This window comes from Sus scrofa, chromosome 1 (assembly GCF_000003025.6).
Source record: "Sus scrofa isolate TJ Tabasco breed Duroc chromosome 1, Sscrofa11.1, whole genome shotgun sequence".
Classification (NCBI taxonomy): Eukaryota; Metazoa; Chordata; class Mammalia; order Artiodactyla; family Suidae; genus Sus; species Sus scrofa.
The window spans coordinates 169207090-169230974 of record NC_010443.5 but is presented as its reverse complement, the minus strand read 5'-3'; the positions used below and the strand labels follow the sequence as shown (position 1 = coordinate 169230974).

The following is a 23885-nucleotide window of genomic DNA, read 5'->3' as shown; positions in this document are numbered from 1 at the left end:
GTAAAATTGCAGCTACAGTTGCTGGCCTATACCACAGTCACAGCAATACCAGATCTGAGCCCCATCTGCAATCTACACCACAGCTGGTGGCAATTCCGGAACCTTAACCCACTAGTGAGGCCGGGGATCGAACCTGCATCCTCACAGAGACAACGTTGGGTCCTTAACCTGCTGTGTCACACCAGGAACTCCTCCAGATTCCCTTTCCCATACTCTAGATGAAAACACTGAGGCTCTGAGAGCAGTTTCCACTCAGACATCTAGTGGATATTCACCCAGATATCTATTTTACCTTTGGAGGGCACAGCTTAAAAACCACTTACTGAACAGGATTAATTCAAGCCAGGAAAGTACTCAAAACTATGCAAATCTCATCAAAAGTGGCATAGTTTGCTGGTGCATTTAACATAATCATACTTCAAATAATCCCTCGAAGAACATTTTTCATTCTAAGAAGATGATGTTTACGAAGATTTGCTCTTTTAACAGGATAAAATAAAGGAGGCAAAAGTCTATATATTTTTTTTCAGATAAAAGTAACACACAAACCACTCCCGGGGAAACTAGGCTTATTGCCACTTTGGTGGCTCCTGGGTTTGCCAGAGTAAACATAACAGCTTTCCACTTTAGTTGGGTTTGTTTTAGAGTCCCATCTGCCATCTTTTCCTCCTCCTGCCAATAAAACCAAATGAAGCTAATTTTGTGTTTCCCGAGGTAGAGAAGGATGTGCTTCCCCAGGCAGAGAAGGAAGAGCCATGTAATCTGGAGTTTTCAGGTCTGGAATTATCTTCTGGGGGGATCCTGGTACTCAAAATTTGCAAAGTTAATGATCTCTCAATTGCTGCAGCTGCATGACCCATGGTGCACCAGAACTGGTCATGGGTATTATCTCTTGGTAGACTAATTTGCTTATAGACTCCCTGGGTTCGAATCCCAGCTCCAACTCTTCCTTTGCTGTGTGACCTTGGCAAATTCCATTATGCCACTGTGCTTGTCTCCTTATGTACAAAATGGGGAGGGAACAGGTCCTATCCTCTAGGGCTGTTGAGAGGGTTCAATGACTCTGTAAAGCACTAAGAATAGTGCCTAGCACATAGTCTGTGCTATTTCAATTCCTGTTAAATAAAAATCATTATTAAAAAAACAGATTATAATTTAAAAAATTTCCCCCCAAAAGAAAATTCCTGTTAAATAAATACTTTTAAAATAAAAATGTATGTTGCTGTTCATTAAATGACTTTTAACAATTGCTCTCCTTATGTTATTTTGTCAACTGCTTTGTCCATGCTTATATGAGTTAAAACTGGTAAAAATTAACTTGTTGTGGCCCAATTTGCTTTGCATAAAATCTGCCAGAAACAGAAGAATCAACAAAAATCTCCTTTTGTTGGAAAACGGGTTAAAGATGGTCCCCGACTATTGATGACATTGCCCAAAACGTTTGCTGAGGGATTCTGCGGCTGTTCAGAAGATACACACATACTGTTGCTCCAGGCTGATGAAGCAGAAAGAAGAGAAAAACGACTTTTGCTTTAGGCCCATGGAGAGTGAAAGTCTGGACAGGATCATCAGTGGCCCCTGTCCCCCTGAAATTCCAACAGAAAAAGACTGGTTTTTTAAAGAGCCTCCTCCATTTCAGAGAAACAATTTTAGTCCGTTCTCGATTTCATAACCTTGTTTCTCTTGGAAGGAACAAAGCGAAATGTTCCTTTGGTTTAAAAGTGTAGAAATTAAACATTTATTTGCCAGAAGGACTTATTTTTATGTTTGAATTTTTTTCCATTATAGCTGGTTTATAGTGTTGTGTCAATTTTCTACCCAATTCAAAAATGGGCAAAAGACCTGAATAGACATTTCTCCAAGGAAGAGATACAGAAGGACTTTTTAAAAACTTTCTCTACCCAAGGGTCTTGTTTCAAGGGGAGGCCACATGGTGCTTTGGCATTCCCCAGTGGCATCTTGTATGTGTCCAAGGACATCTGGACACTGCTGTGTCACAATCCTGGAAGGAATAAATCATCTGGTAGTGACAGATGGTTTCCTCTGGAAAAAGACCAAGCTTACCCAAATAGTTGTTGCTCTTGTACATCTCGGTGATGTTGATTTTTGTGGCTCCTTGGGGAATCTCAACAACTCGGTGGTAGCCCAGGCTGGTGAGGGCATGCTTAAACACACCCGACACAACCTGACAGCCTGTGTTATCGCCTCCGCACACCCCGCATTTGTCCACGACTTTGTCGGAGCCTAGGTAGTCATCACAGCCAATGCTCTGCAAAAAGGTGGAAAACAAGACTCTTGTAGCATATGTCAGGAGCATCCTGGGCAAGAAGGGTGGGGGTGCCTGAAGATCTTTTGGTAGGTCTCAATCTGACCTTCCTCCTGCCCCCAGGAGGGGCAGGTTCACACTTCCCTTCACCCAAAAGGGTACCTACTGTGGGAAAGAATCTTCTTTGCTATAGGTATACATGAAATGTACACTCCAGGGGTGAAGTGGGGGCCATAGACAGTAAACAAGACAAGGAAGTGAAACCAAGTGCACTTGGTGGTAAATGATTAGGAGAAAAATAGTAGAGTAGATGAACAATGAGGGTGTAGGGGCTGGACACTTATTTACACATGTTGGACAGTGAAGTAATTCTGAATGTTCATCCCCCTGTTGGGCTCTGAAAGAGGAGAGGCTAGGTTTTAAATAAAGAAGTTTTGGGGGGACATGATAAGCTCTGCACCTAAAACTGGGGTTTATCCCCAATTCTTCTTCTGCTTTTTATTTTCTTTAAGACTTCACCTGTGGCATACGGAAGTTCCCTGGCTAGGGGGTCGAATCAAAGCTGCAGCTGCCAGCCTACACCATGGTTGGATTCAAGCTGCATCTGTAACCTACACCGTAGCTTGCAGCAATGTTGGATTCTTAACCCACTGAGCAAGGGCAGGGATCGAACCTGCATCCTCACGGACACTATGTTCTTAACCTGCTGAGCCACAATGGGAATTCTATGTCCCCAAGTCTTCTCTTCTAAATGATGGATGACACTTAGCCACAGATCCCCAAAAGAAGTGTTCTCAGGCCCCATTTCTTAGGAAATTAAATCGAATCGGTGGAGATCTGGGTCCCCACTGGTCACTGCGACTCTGAAAAGCTAAGCAGTAGGATTTTTGCTTGGCTCTGCCAAAACATTTTCCCCAGGGCAGAAGGGTACAGGGAAGCAAGGACCAGAAACATCCGTAAATGGGGTGATATGCGTCTAAATAACGGGGTCCTCTTTGTACAGGTAGTCTCCTTAGGGGTCAATGGAACTCTGACCTTCCTGCAATTCCTCCTGAAAAGAATCCTCTCCTTATACATCCCAAGGTCTTTTTGCTTTATCTCCCCCCCTCTCTATTCATGTATCTCTTAGCAGTTAAACCTAAGAACAGAATGGAACAATCTTCATGGAATCCTTTTCCACTTCTGTTGCTGATTCCACAAAGACTCACATTGACGTATCCTGAATTTAATGCTGGAACATGTGGTCTGGGTAGAGAAGATTCTGTCACATTTTTGTGGGCAGATAGAAGTGAGCTGATTGTAGTTTGGACAATGAAATATTGGGATGACAGGGTTATGTCAGTGGGTTAGGAGGATAGGAAATGATGCTTGAAATGAGAATGGTATTCTAAAACTCGAGACACATGAATCACAGGCTTGTGCTGGTTCTGGAATTCTAAGAGCCATGGTCAGACCCCACCTCAGGGGCAAAGTGGTTAGCAAACCATTCCAAGTCCACTTTCAATTTTGTTAGACAATCCTGGGTCTGTTCACGTGGGTCCTCTAGGTCAAATCCTAGAGGCAGAGTCATATCAAAAGGTGTTCATTCTTCCCCCTCCGACATCATGTTGGACTGACATCTTTCTGCGGGCTCTGTACATCTGCATTATTACTTCCATATTCCTGACTGCACATTAGTCCATCAATAATAACTGATCCCTCCTCCCAAACAGTTTCTCTGTAAAACATTATTTTTGACAGTAACCGAACATCATCTCAATATGTTCATCCACATCCAATTAGCCTTTCAAAATGCCATGTTTGCTATATATTTCTCCTCTCTCAAATATTTCCTGCCCTTGCCCCCTGCACATTTTAGCAGACACTAAGGAAAATGCTTTCCATGCACTGTTTCTACTTTGCACCCCTACTCTCCGGGTTTTCAAAAAAAGGGGGGCCACCATCAGCAGAAGTTTGGGAAAGCAGACCATGTTAAGTAAAGATTCTAATTGAATTAGGGAGATGCCTCTGATTGTCTCTGATGGGGAAGATGTACAGAGAAGCTGGCAGCATGCACTCCCTGCCCTGTCTAGCAATAGCTCACCTTCCTCCCATCTCCCTCATTCTTGCTACTCCTGAACTCATCTTGTCCCAGCCTGAGCTCATTCCCTTGGGGCCCTCCGGGTAAAGGGGACAATGTGCACCAAGCACAGAAACAGCCAAGAGCACTTAGGATGTAGGAAAGCATGCTCACAGACAGACACACTTGAAGTGCCGGGCTGCTGGGAGGGATGAAAGGAGACTGGAGAATTTAGCTGTATCTGCTAAGGATCCTGACGGCCAGGGTGAAGAATGAGAATTTTATCCTATGGCATAAACAGACACTGGGAAGGTGAGGGCCATCCTCAGGTGTGTTTTTCAGATGATAACTTTGGCTGTAGTGAGGAGTGGGTCTTAGAGTGGGGAGAATGCACAGTCTAGTCAGTCTTTCTCTTGTCAACAGGGTGTATGGGATATTTCTGGAATGAACAAGTGTCTCTGAAGACAGGGACTGACACTGCATGAACCCTCAGCACCAGCCCAGTTAGAATGGGATGATCACAAGGCAAGTGCACAGCCATGGATCGCTTCAGACAACCACAGACACAGACAAAACACTGTTTTATCTTGTAAATCAGATACTGCATTAAAATGCTCTGCACAGTCCAGTGGTCCCCCCATTAGATCTCCTGTATGACACAGCTACTCTGGATGAATCTAGATATGGGGAGGGTGGGCTGCAGTGGTTTTTCCTGGTAGATGTCCAGCAGCCTGCAGGTTGGCTTCAGGGAAGCTGCATAAGCAATTCAAGAACAGAAGGTAACATCCTGTCTCTGCAGGGCCCATCTCTGGACTCCAAGCACTCACGGTTCACTCCTTAAGAAAGAAGACAGAACAAGGTATGTGTGTGTGTGTGTGTGTGTGTGTGTGTGTGTACACCTTCTTTGAGGGGTGACCAGAGGCTAGTGGAGCATGCTTCTAGTGTTCTAGTGGATACCCAGGATCTCTGAGAGGCTGGGTTGCCATGGAGTTGCTAAATGTCCTACATGCAGTTCACAAAGCAGGAGGACAAGCCCAGCTTGAGAACTGGGCAGAAAACATGCATTCAAGACCTTTAGCTTTAGGACTCAGGCCATAGGCAAATTACATATCTGACAAGTGTCCCTTCTCCTACATAGGGGATCACGAGGATCAGATGATATAAAGAGAGAAAATTTGGACTGGCAGTCCAGGCAAGGCATAGTTCAGGAAGTGATCTTTGGGTTAGAATCTAAAAGACAAGAAGGACCAGCCACAGTTCCTGTTGTGGCTCATCAGGTTAACAAGGCAACACAGTGTCTGTGAGGATACAGGTTCCATCCCTGGCTTTGCTCAGTGGGTTAAGGATCTAGTGCTGTCACAAGGTGTGGCGTAGGTCACAGATGTGGCTCCCATCCACTGTCGCTATGGCTGTGGCACAGGCCTCAGCTGCAGCCCTGATTTGACCCCTAGCTTGGGAACTTCCATATGCTGTGGGTGTGGCCATAAAAAGGGAAAAAAGAAAAAAAAGAAAGAAAGAAGAAGAAGGACCAGCCATGGCAAGATCTAAACATGCAAACATCTATTTTATCACTGGTGTTGAATGATTGCACCCAGTGGGCCATCTGGGAAATCCCAGGCTAAATCAGACACAGGTCCTGCTGAAGGGAATTTGAATCTAACGGGGATGATTCGACACACATGCAGAAAATCACACGCTATCAGGCAATGAGGAATCCCTGCATTCTCAATATTATGCTGGGTCAGATCAACTCTCTCTGAGAAAGCTGATAATTAACAATGGAGTGCATAAGTCTGGAGAATGTGGCACTAGGGGAATGGTGAGCGAAGGAAGAGCATTGGAGAGATACTTAGGAAGCAAAATAGTGAGGAAGAAGGGAGCTTGAATCATCTCTTCCTCCTCTTCCCTATCCTCCTCAACATCATGGTATCTAACATTTATAGAGTCTTTGCCATCGTCCAGGTCCTCTGAATACGTAGTTTACTCCTCTACTCTTAAAGCAATCTATGATTTTGCTGAAACACTAGAAAACTAAGACTTGGGAGAGAGATTAGGTAACTGGCCCAAGACCATGCTGCTTATCAGAGGTGGGACTAGATTTGAACCCAAATCCCATGCTTGTAACCATTATGCAAAAACTGCCCCCCTATCCCTGTCCAAAGGATCAGGTCGCTGAGGGTTCTAGCTTTGTTGAAGGAGTGGATGTTGGCAACGACCTAGGTGCAGAGGAGCAAGTTCAAGGCTCTGTTACCATGGTGTCTTAAGGAGAGCTTGGCCCTGAAGGGACTCTGGCATTCTCCTCTTACAACATTATAAAGCACAAGGCACATTAACGTATCTCTCCCATGTTGACTGTTATACATATGATAAGCGAATAAATATTTCAGCTCATCTTATTACTCTTTTAGTGTTATAACTTTATTATGCAAAGTTTAAGACTCACAAGAAGTTGCAAAAATGGCACAGAGCATTTCAGTGACTTATCACTCAACCTTCCCCAGGCAACACAGCACATTGTCAAAACCATGTATTTCAGGGACATTAGAATAATTAATGTATTAATAAACCTTATTTGGATTTGCCGGGGTTTTTTTATGCACTTTTTCTTGGTGTAGAGGTCTTCAAAATTGTATCACTTGTATAGATGCATGCAGTCTGTTACCTTCTTTAAAGCAGCTGCTATTCTGCTCCAAAACATGACTGAGTAATTGCTAAGTGGAGCTGATGTCATGGAGCGGGAAAGTAGTTCGGCATGATGGAAAGAATGTTGGACTGCGAATCAGGAAACCTGGAGCGTACTCCTGGCTCCATCCCTGACTTGTGTGTGATGCTGGATGGGACGCTTCTCTCTAGGTTTGGCACTGAAAATATTTCCACCACCATCTAGGTCTTTCAGAAAACAGTGCTCAGAAGTGAATCTGACCTGAGTTCTGGTTTGCAAATCAGAAGTCTGGTCAATTGGTCTCTGATGAGGATGACTTAACAGTGCTGGTCTAGGTCTCTAACCTTGTTCAGAGGCACACCAAGGTGCCATCAAGTGGGTATTTTAGCTGACACTGGAGTCTGCCGGACTTGGGTCTTGTGCTGCATCATTCAACCGGTCAATTCGTCATTCTGATCCTTAGTTATCTGAGGCTGGGGTGGCACACTATCTACCTCGTAGCACTGTTGGGAGGATGGGATGAAGTAAATACTCAGGGCATTTAGCAGGATGCGGTGAGAGGGTGCTTTCTCAGAAAACACTGGATTTATCATTGTCTTCATATGCTTGGTTTCATCTGGAATCTACTCATTTTAAAGTAAATCCTGTCATCACATAGGCACTCAGACCCACCCACTCCTATTTCTGCAGCACTTTCTGTTACTTCTCAGCTGCAGATATTCTCTTCTTCATTTGGAGAAATTCAGAAGAGTCTAAAGAGCTAAGAGAAGGCTAAGTTCACCATAAAGGTGAGACGCCTTACACAGCTCCTTCAGTGAGTGCTCCAAAGGCACTGAGTGAAAAAGGACAGAACAAACATCTGGTCCCTGATCTACCTTTACCTTGGTTTCATCTTTTTTTCTTTGCTCATCGTGTATGGTCATTCCAAAGAGATATTTCTTGCTGTGTTACAAAGGCAGTTGGACAACTATCAGATATCCTCTTGCTCTTCCAGTGATTTCTGCAGCACGTTGTAGGAAAATTTTACATGTTGCAAGCCATCACAGGAGAAATCACTCAAGAATTGCCCCCCAATTGTGTGCCAAAATTAACCTAAATGAAATTTCCTGTGGGAAATGAGAAATCTGGATGACATATCTGGTGGTGAGGTTCACAGGGAGGAGGCCTCTGCCCATCATGGTGGGGTAGGCTGGTGCCAGGCATGCACACAGTGGAGTTTCTGATTCCCCTAATGGGAAGCAGATGTTTCTGTGTGCGCTCAATAAACACACCAGATTGGGTAACCTCAGCTGGCTGGCTAGATGACACCACCAGGTAGAACAACGTGCCTTAAGAATCATGCTGTCACAATATGTGAGAGAATGTTCTTATTAAAGTGATTAGTAGCTAACACCAATTTTCTTATATTTACGATGAGCTAATTCGTGGAAATACATATGGATGCCAAAACTTTTATGCATGACATCCTCTTGAAAGAAATCCTTTGCATATGATAAATATCTCCCTCCTATTAGGGTCAAGAATTTAGATCAATATCACCTTCCTGGAAAGCTTTTTAGCAACATATACTGTTTGACCCAGGAATTCTTCTTCTAGGAATTTTCGTTAAGGAAATAATAAGAAAGGACGCCCCAAATTTTTGTGTGAAGGCGCTCATCACAGTATTCTTTTTTTTTTTGTCTTTTCTAGGGCTGCACCTGAGACACATAGAGGTTCCCAGGCTAGGGGTCTAACCAGAGCTACAGCTGCCAGCCTTTGACACAGCCACAGCAACTTGGGATCAGAGTCATGTCTGCGACCTACACCACAGCTCACAGCAATGCCAGATCCTTAACCCACTGAGCGAGGCCAGGGAATGAACCCGCAACCTCATTGTTCCTAGATTTGTCGGATTCGTTAACCACTGAACCACAATGGGAACTCCATCACAGTTTTATTCTTTTTTTTTTTGTCTTTTTTTGCCATTTCTTGGGCCGCTCCCGCGGCATACGGAGGTTCCCAGGCTAGGGGTCAAATGGGAGCTGTAGCCACTGGCCTACACCACAGCCACAGCACTGCGAGATCCGAGCTGTGTCTGCAACCTACACCACAGCTCATGGCAACGCCGGATCCTTAACCCAGTGAGCAAGGCCAGGGATCGAACCCGCAACCTCATGGTTCCTAGTTGGATTCATTAACCACTGAACCATGATAGGAACTCCCACAGTTTTATTCTTAATTAAAAAAAAGAAACATCCTAAATGTCCAATGTAGGGAAATAGTAAAACAATACATAGAAAATCTCTGGGAAATACCAGATGGATCTTTCTCTCGTTGTTATATCCTCATTAAAATCTTCTAGCACTTGTGCTTGCATGATTGACCCTCAGTATAGTTCAGTACATGTTTCTGAAGAACCCTTACTATGTGCCAACACGGTGTTAGGCAGGGCAGATGTGAAGGTAAAACAAACACAGTTCCTATTTATGGTCCAAATCAAGGGTTGGCCAACTACCACCCACTGGCCAAATCTGGCCTAACACCTGCTTGTGTAAAAAAAAGATTTTTTGGAACACAAACATGATCATTAGTTTACTTATGGTCCAAGGCTGCTTTTGGGTTACAACAGCAGGGTTGAGTAGTTGCAACGGAGATAATATGGCCCACAAAGCCTAAAATATTTATGATTAAGTAATTTACAGGAAAAAAAAAAAGCCAACCCTTGGTTTAAATCAAAAAGCAGACACAGTCTTTCAACACAGCGTGTAAATATTCAGAGGGAGATGTGCTGAGCCCTGCAGAGACAAGACTGAGGCTCAGGTCGATGGTTCCAGCTCACCCCTGACTGGCTCCCCTCATCCTGTATCACATGCCACCCACTTGATTTGTCCCAATGTGTCTCAACTATAAAACAGAAAGCAAAGAGTTACCTCTTACCTCAGCGGTTTTCTTTTTTCTTTTTAGGCAGAAAAAACCCATACTTTTTTTTCAAACAAAACCTCATGCAGAAACAGAGGGAACACCAGGATATAAAATGAGAAAAGCAGAACTGTTTTAGTTGAAGAGGGGCTAGCAGGGTTTGGAAGTCTAGCATCTCACCTTCCTGCCTGCTCCTCTTCCTCACGGCCAGGGTTTCTCAACCACAGCTCTAGTGACATTTTGGGCCAGAGAGTTCTTGGTTGTGGGGACTGTCATTTGCACTGTAGGATAGTTAGCAGTACCCCTGGCTTTTACCCACTGGATGCCAGAAACAACCCTCCCTCCCCTCAGGATGACAAACACAAATTTCTCCAGACACTGCCAAATATACCCTCGGGATCAAACCCACCCCCAGTTGAGAAGCACTGCTCTAGGTTATTCAGCTCACGGGACAGTTAGCAGCACAGATTCTCCCCGAAGACTTTAAAACAATGGAGGTTTCAGAGAAAGGCAAAAACAGTCATCTGTAAATGTCAGAAGCTAATGAGCAAAGAATACTTAATTATCCAGTTTTAAAAAGACACTGTATTACCACCATCAAGCTAGCCAATAGCCTTCTGGAGCTCTTGAAGCTTGCCTTTTGCCTTAACTTCAATATGAGCGGGGTTACATACTGAAAAGAGCACAGCTCCTGGCATACAGTAGGTGCACAGTAAGTACTCGTTGAAGGAAAGAACAGCTGGTTGAGGAATCAAGAGATCAAAGGTAAAGGACCAATTTGCTTCTTGCACTGGATCATCTCTAAGTCTCTTTTGGTGCTAAACTGATTTGGAAAGAGACAGACAGAGAGAGATAACAGCCCTAATGTGAAAAATCATGCCACGTCTGACGTTGGAGGAATTTTGACAAAATTAAATTGGAAACAGAAATCAACAAGAACCAAACTAACAGTGTCATTCATTTGAAAGGAAGAAATGGTCCTTGGGATAAAAGGTGTTTTGGCTTCCTTAATGAAGGCAATTGGGAAACTGGTGCTCTGGTTTCAATCAAGCTTATGGCTGTCCCTTTTCAGTACCTTATCTTATTTCATTAGAGAATAGCACCTTAGCAAGTGACTCAATCGGAAGAAAACGTTGGTGCTCTCCGGATTCTCAGTGGGTGAGAATCAACTGCAGCAATGTTTACAAATCTGAGGGATGGGATCCTGAGACAAAAACATTTGCTATGTGGTGAGAGAATTACCACCCCTTTTACCACTAGGGTGGCCTTGCCCACCCTCCCCCAGGTGGTATTCCAAACTCTAACATTCTAATGCTTCACTTTTTTTTTTTTGTCTTTTTGTCTTTTGGGGGCTGCACCTATGGCATATGGAGGTTCCCAGGCTAGGAGTCAAATAGGAGCTACAGCTGCTGGCCTACACCACAGCAAGGCAGGATCCGAGCCCAGTTTGACCTACACCACAGCTCATGGCAACGCTGTATCATTAACACACTAAGTGAGGCCAGGGATTGAACCTGTGTCTTCATGGATGCTAGCTGGGTTCACTAACCACTGAGCCACAATGGGAACTCCCAATGCTTCACTTTCATGATCTTCTTCCTTAATGGATTGAAAGGGGGAGGGGCATGAATAAATTATGACAATGACAACAGTTTTATTATAAAAGTGAGGTGTCCATATTTTAGTTCAGAAAAGTAGAAACCTCTGGACTTCTACTTTACTTCTAAAATGTAAGACTGACTGGTAAATTGTTTGCTTAAAGAGAATTCTGTTTAAAATATTTGGTCAGGGAGTTCCCATTGTGGTGCAGCGGAAACGAATCTGACTAGGAACCATGAAGTTGCAGGTTCAATCCTGACCTCACTCAGTGGGTTAAGGATCCAGTGTTGCCATGAGCTGTGGTGTAGATCACAGACGGGGCTCGGATCCTGCTTGGATCCTGTGGCTGTGGTGCAGGCCGGCAGCTATAGCTCTGATTTAACCCTTAGCCTGGGAACTTCCATATGCCACACCTAAGGCCCTAAAAATAAATAAATAAATAAATATCTTAACTCTACAGTGCCCCAGAAGGGACAGGTCTGTCAGGAGCTGGGTTTGGGCTGCCAACGGGTCAGGACTAGGAAATGCCTTGCAGAAAGCAGCAGAAAGATGCTGTCTACATTCTACAGAGCCAAGTTGCATAGTAGGCTGATGAACTGTGCTCTAGAATGGAGGCTGTTTGCACATGGGCCCAACTTTCACAGCCTCCTGGGTGCAGACAGCCCAGGTCCACAGGTATGGGTCCAACCAGAGGCCCTCAAAGGCCTCTGGCTGAATGCAGTGACCAAAAGCCAATGTGAGAGACACATGCAGGCTTCCTTGTCACTTTCTTGACTCACAGCCTCTAAACATGCCTGTTTGCATTTTTCTCCACAAGATGGCACCTATAAGCCTTTGCAAAAGGGTCCTCACATCAGCAACTCCTTTAGGGACCTGAAACAGTGGTTAAACATTAAAAGGAATGGTCATTGAGATAGATAAGAGTGGTGGACTCAGAAATTCAGCGGGACTGCCCCTTACTGTGCTCTTAGGTGCAAGTTTCTGCCATGTTGGTTAAGATGTGATTTTCATTTCTCAAAATGGTTCTGTGGAGCATGTAAAGATGTAGGTGGAATATTCAGGCCTTTTATTTCCAGAATGTCCAAGAAAATGCTTTAAAAAAAATGTGTGTGAGTTAAACGAGGGATTACATGTTTTTTGTAGAGGTCACTGGGTGATCTCTCCAGGGATGGTGGAGGAGATTGGCTGGGTGGGTGGGTGGGTGGGAGGAGATGAGAAGAAAAGGCTGGCAACCGAGGCATGAGGGGTCAAATCCCAAGACCCTTGAGTGGGAGAAGGACACAATGAAATGCTTTTTTGGAAGATGCTTGGCAGATACAGGCAGTAGAATCAAGATGGAAGAGACTAGAGGCTGAGAAGCACAAAGACAACTATATTAAGATGGGTACAGAGGGAGGGAGGCCTGGACCAGAAAGATGGAATTAGAATAGAGGGCAAAGGCATGCCAACATTAGGTTGAAGGAATGACCAATGGATGGAAGAAGGATGGTCTATTGAACGTGAAGGAAGGAAGACTTGGAGGTCCATGGCTTTGGAACGTGGAAGAACAGAAGTGTTATCTGTTTCAGGCAGAAGCCTTCCAAGAGGGGCATGTTATTGATGGAGTCATCTTAGAGCGAGGGTCTGAGGGTAGATCTTGATAGTCATTAATTTATTCATTACATTTAGTCATATTCATACTCTCTCCCTCTTTCACTGGAACTTTCCTCTAGAATGTTAAACATTTTTATTTTAGCTTTCTGGATGGGAATCCCTTCAAATTATATTTTTCCCTCCTCTGTTTTGGTTTCCTTTTTTAAAATAAAGAATAATAAGCAGCTTTGATCTTCTCCAAACCTGTTGCTACACAAAGTGTGGTTCCATGGACGAAAAGCAAAGGCACCATCTGAGCGTTTGTTAGAAACCCTGGTCCCCTTCCCAGGCTTGATGAGTCAGAGTCTATATTTGAGTAGCATCCTCAGGTGAGTCCCATGCCATAGAAGACTATTTGACTTTTTAGGTCACTTTTTATTTACTCCACATTCTTTCTACTTTTCTCAAGTTGTACAACCAACTCTCCTATCCAGTCAGAACAAAGACAGCACAACACTGTCACCCTCTTGGTTAAAAATTAAAAAGGAATAGTGTCTTTGGGAAGCTTTTCTCTGTGTTTTTTTTTTTTTTTTGTCTTTTTGTGTTTTCTTGAGCCGCTCCCATGGCACATGGAGCTTCCCAGGCTAGGGGTCTAATCGGAGCTGTAGCCACCAGCCTACGCCAGAGCCAAAGCAACATGGGATCCAAGCCATGTCCGTGACCTACACCACAGCTCACAGCAACGCCAGATCCTTAACCCACTGAGCAAGGCCAGGGATCGAACCTGCAACCTCATGGTTCCTAGTTGGATTCATTAACCACTGCGCCATGACGGGAACTCCCTCTCTGTGATATTTTTAATAGGGACAAGGGTGGCGATGAGACATACATTTATAAACACAGTATCTGGAGAATCCCAGTACTGGACAGTAAGAAAGGCCCTGGAGCCCCAGCCCCTTGCTTCAGGGATGAAGAACCAAGTCCTGGGAGGGGAGGTGACTTCTCCAGGGTGACAGAGAGAGGACTTCCTTGCTAGAAGGGATTTCTTTTCACGATACTATGCCTTCCCACTCCTTCCCAGGCAGGGTTTCACTCAAACGGTCTATGTTCTTTTTCTTCTCCTTCTTATGTCCCTACAACCATGTGAAAAAGGTTTTTTCTACCAGCTAGAATGGTGACTCCTTTTGGAAAGCAAACTGTCTCTGTGATAATACTTGGACAAACTGCTTGGGCTGGGAGGACCCTGAGGCCTGGGGGTCAGCAGAAACCCGGGCTACAAGAGATAATGGCTAAAGTGAGATATGGCTAAATAGAAGAAGCGTCTGCTTTTGCTTCTAGAACTGGAGACAGAAGAAAGGAACAGAGAAGAGGAGGAGAGAAAGCAGGCCATTTGGGGGGGTGCAATGAGAAGCACTGAGTAGTTGGGAGGACACTTCATATTGACCTTAAATCTGAAGTTTACTTGCTGTGATTTAAACCTCTCTCTGTTTCCAGCCTCCCAAGTCCTCACTGAAGCTCTATATCTACGTTATGCCTATTTTCCTGCCTTTAGAATTCCTGGTTTTGGTTCCTTTAACCTCTTTTCATTTCCATAATCTGAAATAAAAATTTCTCTTCTATGTTGCCATATCTCCAAAAGTCTTTTCTTCTAGACACATGGACACCCACCTAAGAGCATCCCTGATGCATTCTATACCTGATGGGTCCATCAGTTTTCTGAGCCCTAGTTTCCTTCCCTGTAAAATGAGGGCATTAAAGAATAGTTTCTCAAATCTGTTGTGAAGATTCAATGAGAACATGCAGGTAAAGGCCCCCAGTTCAGAACGGGCCTGGATTTGGGAGTGGAAAAATGTTGAGGTGCTTTCCTTCTTGAGGCTGTGCCTGCCTCCTTTCGATGACCTGTTCTTGGGCCTGGCCATGGGAATCCTGCTTCTCACACCAGGCACACATGTTTCTGCACTAACAGAGGAGGTTGGTCTGTTTGCACTGTTCATAGAAACCCCATCTCTATTTACCCAGGATTCTCAAGTAGTGTTCCAAGCCAACAGGCAAACTGCTGTGATCTATTTGCATTTCAATAATGTGCTGGGACAATGCAGATCAAGAATTCCAGAGATTTTCTTCTAACTTTTGACTTCTCTATTAAAAAAAAAAAAAAATATATATATATATATATGGGTTTGTTTGTTTGTTTGTTTTGTCAATCTTTCCTGGTTTGTCTTGGAGATCAGTTATGGAAAGTCTCAAAAGCTGTAAAGAGATTTTGTTCATTACAGAAACAGCAAGGGAGTCTATGGAGGGAGCTTATGGCTTAGGCATGTTGGAGCACAGTTTTAAATGGATTGTAAGTGGAAAACAGATGCAAATAAAGATTCAAGCAGCTCCCAGGGATTCGGGCAGTAGGAAGCACCACATACATATCTAATAGCTATCATGGGTAAACGACTGGTCAGGTTGCCAGGCACCTAACACGTTATCCTGCTTAATTATCCTGACTCTCCCTATTTTATCAAAGCTCAGAGAAGGTACGTATTGTGTAATATAGAGGTGGCGAAGGTGGGTTTGAATGGAGGGACTTCTGGCTCCTTCTCCTTCCCTTAGCCTAGTGGAAATCTTTCTCTACCTTAAGAACAAAGCCTGGCAGATGGCTGACCAAGGACCACATACACCAAAGGCTACAATGTCTAAGAAATCAAATAAGGTGCATTCCCTCTTATTGCTTCTATCTCTAGAGCTGCTCTATGGCTTTCCTCAAGACCCAGCAACAGGGGAGCTACTTGTGGTCCAAGGTCTCCCCTCCCAAAAGGACTAACTAAATTGTTTCAGCATCTCCTGCAGCTTCTCTTGGTTCTCTTGCTCCCCATGCTGTCTCTTTCCCCTCATGCAGTGCTCATTCACCCAAAGGAAGGGACATCTCTAACACCATCCTTCCTTTCATACCAAACTCTTAGGTCCAAACTTATTCACTGAAAGAGTAGCTATTTTTCTCATTTGTCTTCCTGGGAATGGAAACTGTTGGTTTTCCATGCTGGGAAACATTTATGACTCAAGGAAAAACATCATTCCATGGGGGGGGGTATCATTACCCAATCCAAGAGCTTGCTCTTTAGGGCAAGCCTGACCAAGAAATCAAATAAAGATAATTCCTTCTTATTCTCTCTGCGAACCATGGATGGGCCCAACATGAATATTTATTTCATTAAGAAATAAAGACATTGTGTTCCATGCATGCTCAGAAGGAAGAAATCTGGATGAAATATTTAAACACCAAGGCTCCTTCACGCTTCTTTTGAAGGATGGCTAAGAACAGGGTTATCTGTCAAACTCAATGTGTTCCATAATAATAATTCAGGTGGCAGCCAGATGAATAATGCTCATGCTTGCAGGGAATTTCCCTTCTTCTGCAACTTTAGACCAAAAGGTAGGGCAGTGGCAGACATGATGCCCACACATGGTTTCCTGGTGACTGCAGGAACCATATGCACTTGTGTACATAAATATTTAGGTCATGCAAACCAGTTGGATAAACACTGATTCTTCACCTTCTTTGGTGGAACCTTGAAATTCTTAATTCTCCCCAGTCCTTTCTTTAAACAGCTCATATTTATGAGCTTTTAAATCATGCCCCACAGATGTATAAGCATAAGAAAGGCTAATGCTGTGGTTTCAGGTAATCTATCCTGCATGTGGCTCTGAAATTTATCTTCCCAAGACACTGCTGTCATCATGTCATTCCTCTGGCTCAAAAGGCTTCCTGATGTCAGCTGTCACTTAAACAAGCTGATTATTTCCTCCTAGGCATTATGCCTATATCTGAGTTCCTGGTTCCAGGTGGAAAGGGGTGCCTGGGGCTATAGCAGCTCGAGAATAAACTTTGCCCCAGGTGTGGATAACTGAATGAAAGTAGGAATTCTGAAAATAATCCAGTATCATGTTTTTAAAGCAAAAATAGTCTAAGTGACAGGATATATTAATTCGCAATGCTAATTATTAATTCTATCCTAATTTCATTGGGTTGGTTTTGTGACAAGAAAGGGAGACAAAGTTTGTAAAAACACCACATGGGAGGAATTCAATACATATTATGTCTTATTTAAAGTCTAGTTAAAGAAAACAGAGGGCAAATTCAAAGAAACACAAAGAAATGATACTCACTCCTAGCTTAAACAATAGCTGCCTTGGAATGTTATTTAGCTAGAGAACAACCATGTACTTTAAGAATGTGGAAGGGCTGCAAATATGAAAGTAAAAAGAAAAGCATTTCTCTGGCAGAGTAAAAGAAATCCTAGTTAAAAGAGAGCCAGAGCCAAAGTCAAAAAGAGCAAAAATTCAACTTTGACAACTGATGGACTCTTTGGGCCCTACAAGAAAGGCGTGTACTTGTTATTCAGAAAGGTCTCCAGAGGTGCTCGTGGATGCCAAGAAAAGCAATAGCAAGAAAGGAAATTGGCATTTGTTGAGAATCTACTAAAGTGACAATATTTACTACCTTTTTTTTTGGCCACACCAGTGGATCCAACTGGAACCACAGCAGGGACTGGAGCTACTGCAGTGACAATGCCAAATCCTTAACCCTGCAGGTCACCAGGGAACTCCCATTTACTACCATTTTAATAGACAAGGAAAGAGGTGACACAGTTACGCATCAGGCTATGAACCCATAGCTACCTAGCTCAAAAACTTAGGAGCAGAGTAATAGGGTGGAAGCGAAACAGGCAAGGTTAACAGTGACTGAGACAGTGGCTATGCCGGCAAACCACACACACTAGCAAGTGAAGAGCAAGAACTGCAAGAGAGAGAGTGAGAACAGCTCTGAAGTTGGTGAATGGAGTCACCACAGAGGCAGGCATCTTGCGAATGCAGATATGCGGCCTGGGGCTGACAGGTGGAAGGAAAGGGGGCCTGCTCTTCCCTGATATTTCACGGAGAGAAGTCTCTTAATATCATGCTGGACTTCCTTTTTATACTCATGGGAAAGCACCAATTTCCCCAAAGCTTTGGGTTCTCTCTTATCCGTTATCTCCATGTATTGCCTGAAGCCTGGCACCAAAAACTTTGCCAATTAACGTTTTCCTGTTGTAACGAAAGGATCTGAGGGAGGCTTTCTCTCCAGTGCAGACCCAGTGGTCTAGGACTTTAAATCTTTTGGACAGCCTCTGCTTCCTTTGGGGCTCACTCTGTATCAAAACTCCAGAATGTGCTCCTTTGACCCAAAGAAAGAGAACCTGAAATCACGGCATCATGAGTTTCGAGAGAAGGATTTCTCCAAGAGCACCTTTCCTTTGGATGTATTTGGACATTTTAGCGATCCTGGGGTTTCCCTTTTTGGACTTAAGTTACCTTCTTTTAGACTATTCTACATATGTTTATGGGCTGTGGAGAAATCCCTGTATAGTTTCAATTTGTTTAACTTGTGTTTTTAAATAATGGTAATAAACAACCTACTTTTTTTTTTTTGTCTCTTTAGGGCCGCACTTGTGGCGTATGGAGGTTCCCAGGCTAGGGGTTGCATTGGAGCTGTAGCTTCTGGCCTATGCCACAGCCACAGCCACGCCAGACCCGAGCCATCTCTGTGACCTACATCACAGCTCATGGCCACAATGGATCCTTAACACACTGAGAAAGGTCAGGGATTGAAACTGCATCTTCATGCATACTAGTCAGATTCCTTTCCACTGAGCCACGATGGGAGCTCCAAACCTGTTCTTTTTTTTTTTTTTTTTTTTGTTATTTCTTTGGGCCGCTCTTGCGGCATATGGAGGTTCCCAGGCTAGGGGCTGAATCGGAGCTGTAGCCGCCAGCCCACGCCAGAGCCACAGCAACATGGGATCTGAGCCGCGTCTGCAACCTACACCACAGCTCACAGCAACGCCGGATCCTTAACCCACTGAGCAAGGGCAGGGACCGAACCCGCAACCTCATGGTTCCCAGTCGGATTCGTTAACCACTGTGCCACGACGGGAACTCCCGAACCTGCTCTTTTTAAGATAAAGAAACTTCCAGAGCTCTTCAGCAGAGGAAGACTATAAATCTATAACTTAATAGGTGCTTCAGTAGAACACTGATTTTGCGTTGTTAATGTCTCCTGTGGGTTTCATGAGTTAACCAAGGCATTACTCCTGAGATGAAGAGAGAAGTGGAGTGTTAGAGAGAGTTGCTGGAAGTATCTACTTGAACACTGGAAAATCCTTGCCTCCAAAAAATAGCAACATGTCTACACAAAGCCATTCGGATGGTAACTAGCAGAATGATTCATCTGCTTCTTAGGACGTTTGGGAAAAAATGTCATCAGTGTGGATGAGGATGTTTGTCTTCCTCTCTGCTGTGGTCCCAAGTTATCCACAAATTGAACCAGTTTTTTGTTCTTTTTTTTTTTTCAGTTTTTATGGCCACATTTGTGGCATATGGAGGTCCCCAGGCTAGAGGTCGAATTGGAGCTACAGCTGCTGGTCGATACCACAGCCATAGCAACATGGGATCCGTGCCGTGTTTGTGACCTACACCACAGCTCATGGCAACACTGGATCCTTAACCCACTGATCGGGGCCAGGAATCAAACCCACACCCACATGGGTTACTAGTTGGGTTCATTACCACTGAGCCATAAACAAGGGTGGCATAAGGAATTGATCTAGGTGGCTGTGAAAAATCAAATTTGAATTTCCTTGTAAATGTGGACCTTGCAGTAGCCAATGACTGTTAGCAAAAACCACCAATTCTCTTTGCTTTAGAGAGCCACCATTCTCTATTTTATATAAACATCAACAAAAAGGATAGGTACAATAATAAAATGAATTTGCAACAAAGGACATCTATATCTTTACCAGAAAAATAACTTTGAAATTTCATTTCATAACAGATTTTTGTTACACAGAAAAGTACAAAATGGCCCAAGAGGGGGAGGAGGAGACTTATTGTAGTAAAATTAGGTTTATTAGTAAGCATTCCCACTAGACATAGAGTGCTAGAATCACAGAACCTAAGAACAGAAGAAACCATAGAGGTTGCTTGGTCTAATCAAGCTCAGAGGAGGTGCCTTAAGAGGCCAAGTTCCACATCAGTGTCAGCCTAGGAACTATTCTTCCCTGCTGAGACCCTGGACAGGTCATCAGGGCAATTTAACTAAAATGTGTCTGCTAGACTAGACAGGTCAATGGCTTTCAAGCTATTCTAAGGTTCTACTTTAATATTTTTATAATCTTTAAAACATTTTTAAAATATGAAGAACTTGATAAACATTATCTTCAACCATTATATATGCTTAATTATAACACACAGGACACTGCTGCATTAACTCATTTGATGCAGCCCTAAGGATAAACTGCTCGCATTTTTAATCAAAGAGATTGCCTGTCTGCGATTTGCAGTTTGTTGTCTGTCTTAATCAAGAGCTCCTCAAGAGTTGTAAGCTGAAATAAAATTCCGAATTTTATTTATTGGATTCCACATTCTATAGACTAAATATTCTATTCAACAACATAGCCACATTCTCACTTATTGAAGTTATAACCGTTAATGTTTTAATTAAAATTAGCTAATACTAATAAAGCACATCCGGTTTTTAAAATTTATTTTACGATTAGGATTACTCATACATCTTTCTTTAGAAAAAAGAACCTTTCTGCTAAAAAGTGAAGACCGTAAGATTAGATAATTTAGCACATACACAACACTTATTTTATAAAATGCCTTACACATAAATTAGCTCACTGAATATTCCCAGCACCCCAAAAGGTAGATGATATTATTTCCATTTTAAAGATGAGAAAACTGAGGCTCAGGGAGGTTGAGAATATTGTCCCAGATTAGCAAGCTATTAAGCTAGAATGTAACCAGGGCCGTCTGGTCCCAGAACATGGACTGTTAACTCCAACTCTTATTACGTCTCCTGATGACCTTGTGGGTGCCTGATGACCCGAACTTTGTAAGATGTTTCTCTTCTTGGCAAGAGACCTGACTCTCTGCGTTTGTTTAACTCACTCCCACTGTTAGGAAGCTCCCCACCTGCCGAGGAAGCTCATTCATCCCTGAAAGACTGACTTGTAACAAATTTTCCCCTTGGAAACCGCTCTCTGAGCACTGTCCACCAATGCTCCATGGTCTGATTGCTGGAGACCTTTGGACACTGCTCTGTGCCCTTTCCTTTCTAATATTTTCCATCTGGTTTGATGTATTTGCTGAAAAGAGGTCTTTTCCTCAACATTATCTCCTTCCTCAGGACTTTGGGATGAGACTCTGATGCAAGAAAAGCCCTCGTTTCCAGTTCCAAAGATAAATTACCTGGAAAAACTTCACTGTTGTGGTCTTGAAAATATATTTTCAGTATTGTATCTTTTCTGGCATTTGATTTTCCTGAGAAAATAGGGGCTTAAAAATACCCCTTTCAGGACTCTTTCTACGACAATGTACTTGCCCTTTTCACTCTTTTATTAAAAAGAGGACATAAGAAATTTTATACTGTGAAAAAGATAAAATTACCATTAAGTAGCAATGATACAGAGTAATAATTGGAAACCCTATCTTTGGAATCACGCTCTCCTGGGACTACAAGCCAGTTGGCCACTCACTGGCTGTGTGACCTTAGGCAAAGTGCTTCAATAAGAAAATTATTGTAATTTAAGCCACAAAAGGAAAGCATTTATCACAGGACTTGGAATAAGAGTTTGTGATTGTTGTTAACAATCACAGTATAAAGATCTGGAGTGTTTAACAGGAAGAAGAGCAGACAGACACGCTAGATGGCTGCAAATATTGCAGGCTTTGTCCCATAGAAAGAAAGATTTCTTATTTGTGGTCCCAAGAGACCAGACTGGGACTAGCAGGGGGATTGTACAGAAAGACCTATCACTTTATTTACCCTGAAATGGAGTCTCAGTGAGTGCCTGCCTCATAAGACTGTTGCGAGGACTGACTGTCACTGTATGAAGGGCTTAGCGCTGTGTCTGGATCATAGTAGATACTCAGTAAATCTTAGCTTACGCTCAACACGAGTAGTCAGAATTGACCAAGGATGGGAGGGTATGGAAGAAAAGGTTTAAAACTTTACACGAGTTACTATATTAACAATGAGTTAATTAAACATCTACCATGGGACACAATTCTCTAGAGATAATTCTACTGACACAATTCTCTGTATGTCATATCTCTACTCTCAGTGGGCTGAGCGTCTAGCTGGGGAGAGGCTATCTGTGAGCAAAATAAACAAGAGATAACTGCAGTTTGGGGAAAGTCTGGAATATCTAGCTATTCATCAGTACAGTTTAGGTCTTTATCTGTATCATGCTGTCTTTTTGCTCTTGGCTCTGAAGGAATCACCTGATTTGGTGGCCTCAACCTACATCAGAGAAATCAGCCTAACAGTGGAAAATTCAAAACTGGTTCTGGTCAAACCCTGGCCCTCTTGCCATAAATTACCCAACAGACTTTGCTATTGTCTGCCCTCGAAGTTCACTACATCATATTAGAAAGTTGCCCTTGTTACTACTATTCAAATATTCCCCCAATATTACTATTTGGGGGCAAACAAAACAAAACAAAACAAAACAAAAAACACCATTTTTTTCTTGACTTGTCTCTACTGAAAAAAGTCAGTAATATACATTATGAGATGTACTATTTCTCATGAAGCTAAAGTAAACTTTATTCTGAATGAAAAAAAATACCTAAATATATTTTAGCATTTTTCTGGCTTGTTCTTTTTGCTAAATAGGTTACTCATAACTGACTTAACACCATCCTACAAGAATTAGCAGGTGAGGATACCCAGGATTATATTGGCAGTGAGTCAGGATTATACAAAGCCACAAGATAAAGATCATAATTCTTTGTTGATTAACATTTTATTTTGACAGCAAGTTGTTTAAAGTATTTAAATCCTAACATTGTCACAGACCTTGTGTTATATCTATGTGCCTTGAGCAAAGAACATAGAAAATTTAACTCTGAATACCTTTCAGAACGAGCACATATTAAATAATAATAACTCTAGAATGAAATAAAGTTTTATGGGAACACTTGGGCTTCCATTTCAGTTTACAGAATGTCTCATTTGGAGAATGAAGAAATTAGAGTCTAAATGTCCAAAGAGGCTTATAGTTTAGTGCATTTTGGTTCTATATTGCAAATGAGGTGTTTATGTCAAAGAGACACTATTAGCTTAAGTGGATGTCACGTTCTATTTATATCTGGCTTACTGGAACTCACTCCCATGCCCCATTCAAGTCACCGGGATTTACTTCACAATTATAGTTTACAAAGTTGATGAAAGTACTCATCTCTTCTTCTGAGGCAAAGGGAATGATAGGATGAAGTTCTGTTCAACATTATGGCATCTCTCAGTATGTGGTTCTTTTACGTCTAGGTAAATGGAGGATTATAAATTCTTACCACCCTGAAGTTAGCTGTGACCATGTGACTAGCTCGATGTCACACAGGTGTATGGGAGAGTGGCCTGTATCACTTCCAGATTGAAACAGAATTGATAGTGCTCAACTTTCCAAACTTTTCTTCCTCTGCCAGAGCAAATCTTTCAGACTTTGGGTGAGAAGGCAGTTGCCTAAGATGGTAGAGCCTCCACCAACCTGGGTTCTGAAAGGACTATGATGAGCAGAGCCCCTGCTGGCCCTGTAAAGACTAGAGTGAAAAAGAAGTCTTTGTTCGAGGCCACTGATATTTTGTCATCGTCACTCAGGCATAACATAGACCATTTTCTCTGATATGAACTTCTGGTTAAGTTCTTAAACCTAGAGCCAAAAAATTACATAGAATTTCATGCCAAGTGACAAAGACAAGATCACACCAATTTCTAATATCCATTGAAACCATGCTCT

The 23885-nt window shown here is 42.9% G+C and overlaps 1 protein-coding gene across 5 annotated transcripts in view; it reads right to left on the bottom strand.

Moving 5' to 3' along the window:
* The window catches only part of THSD4 (thrombospondin type 1 domain containing 4), a 577157-nt gene that overhangs the window by 97585 nt on the left and 455687 nt on the right, over positions 1-23885 (bottom strand). For all 5 annotated transcript variants that reach the window (XM_021073924.1, XM_021073936.1, XM_021073943.1 and 2 more), the window contains one exon: positions 2065-2269. In XM_021073924.1, coding sequence (XP_020929583.1) covers positions 2065-2269 — 205 coding nt within the window. The remainder of the gene's footprint in view (positions 1-2064; positions 2270-23885) is intronic.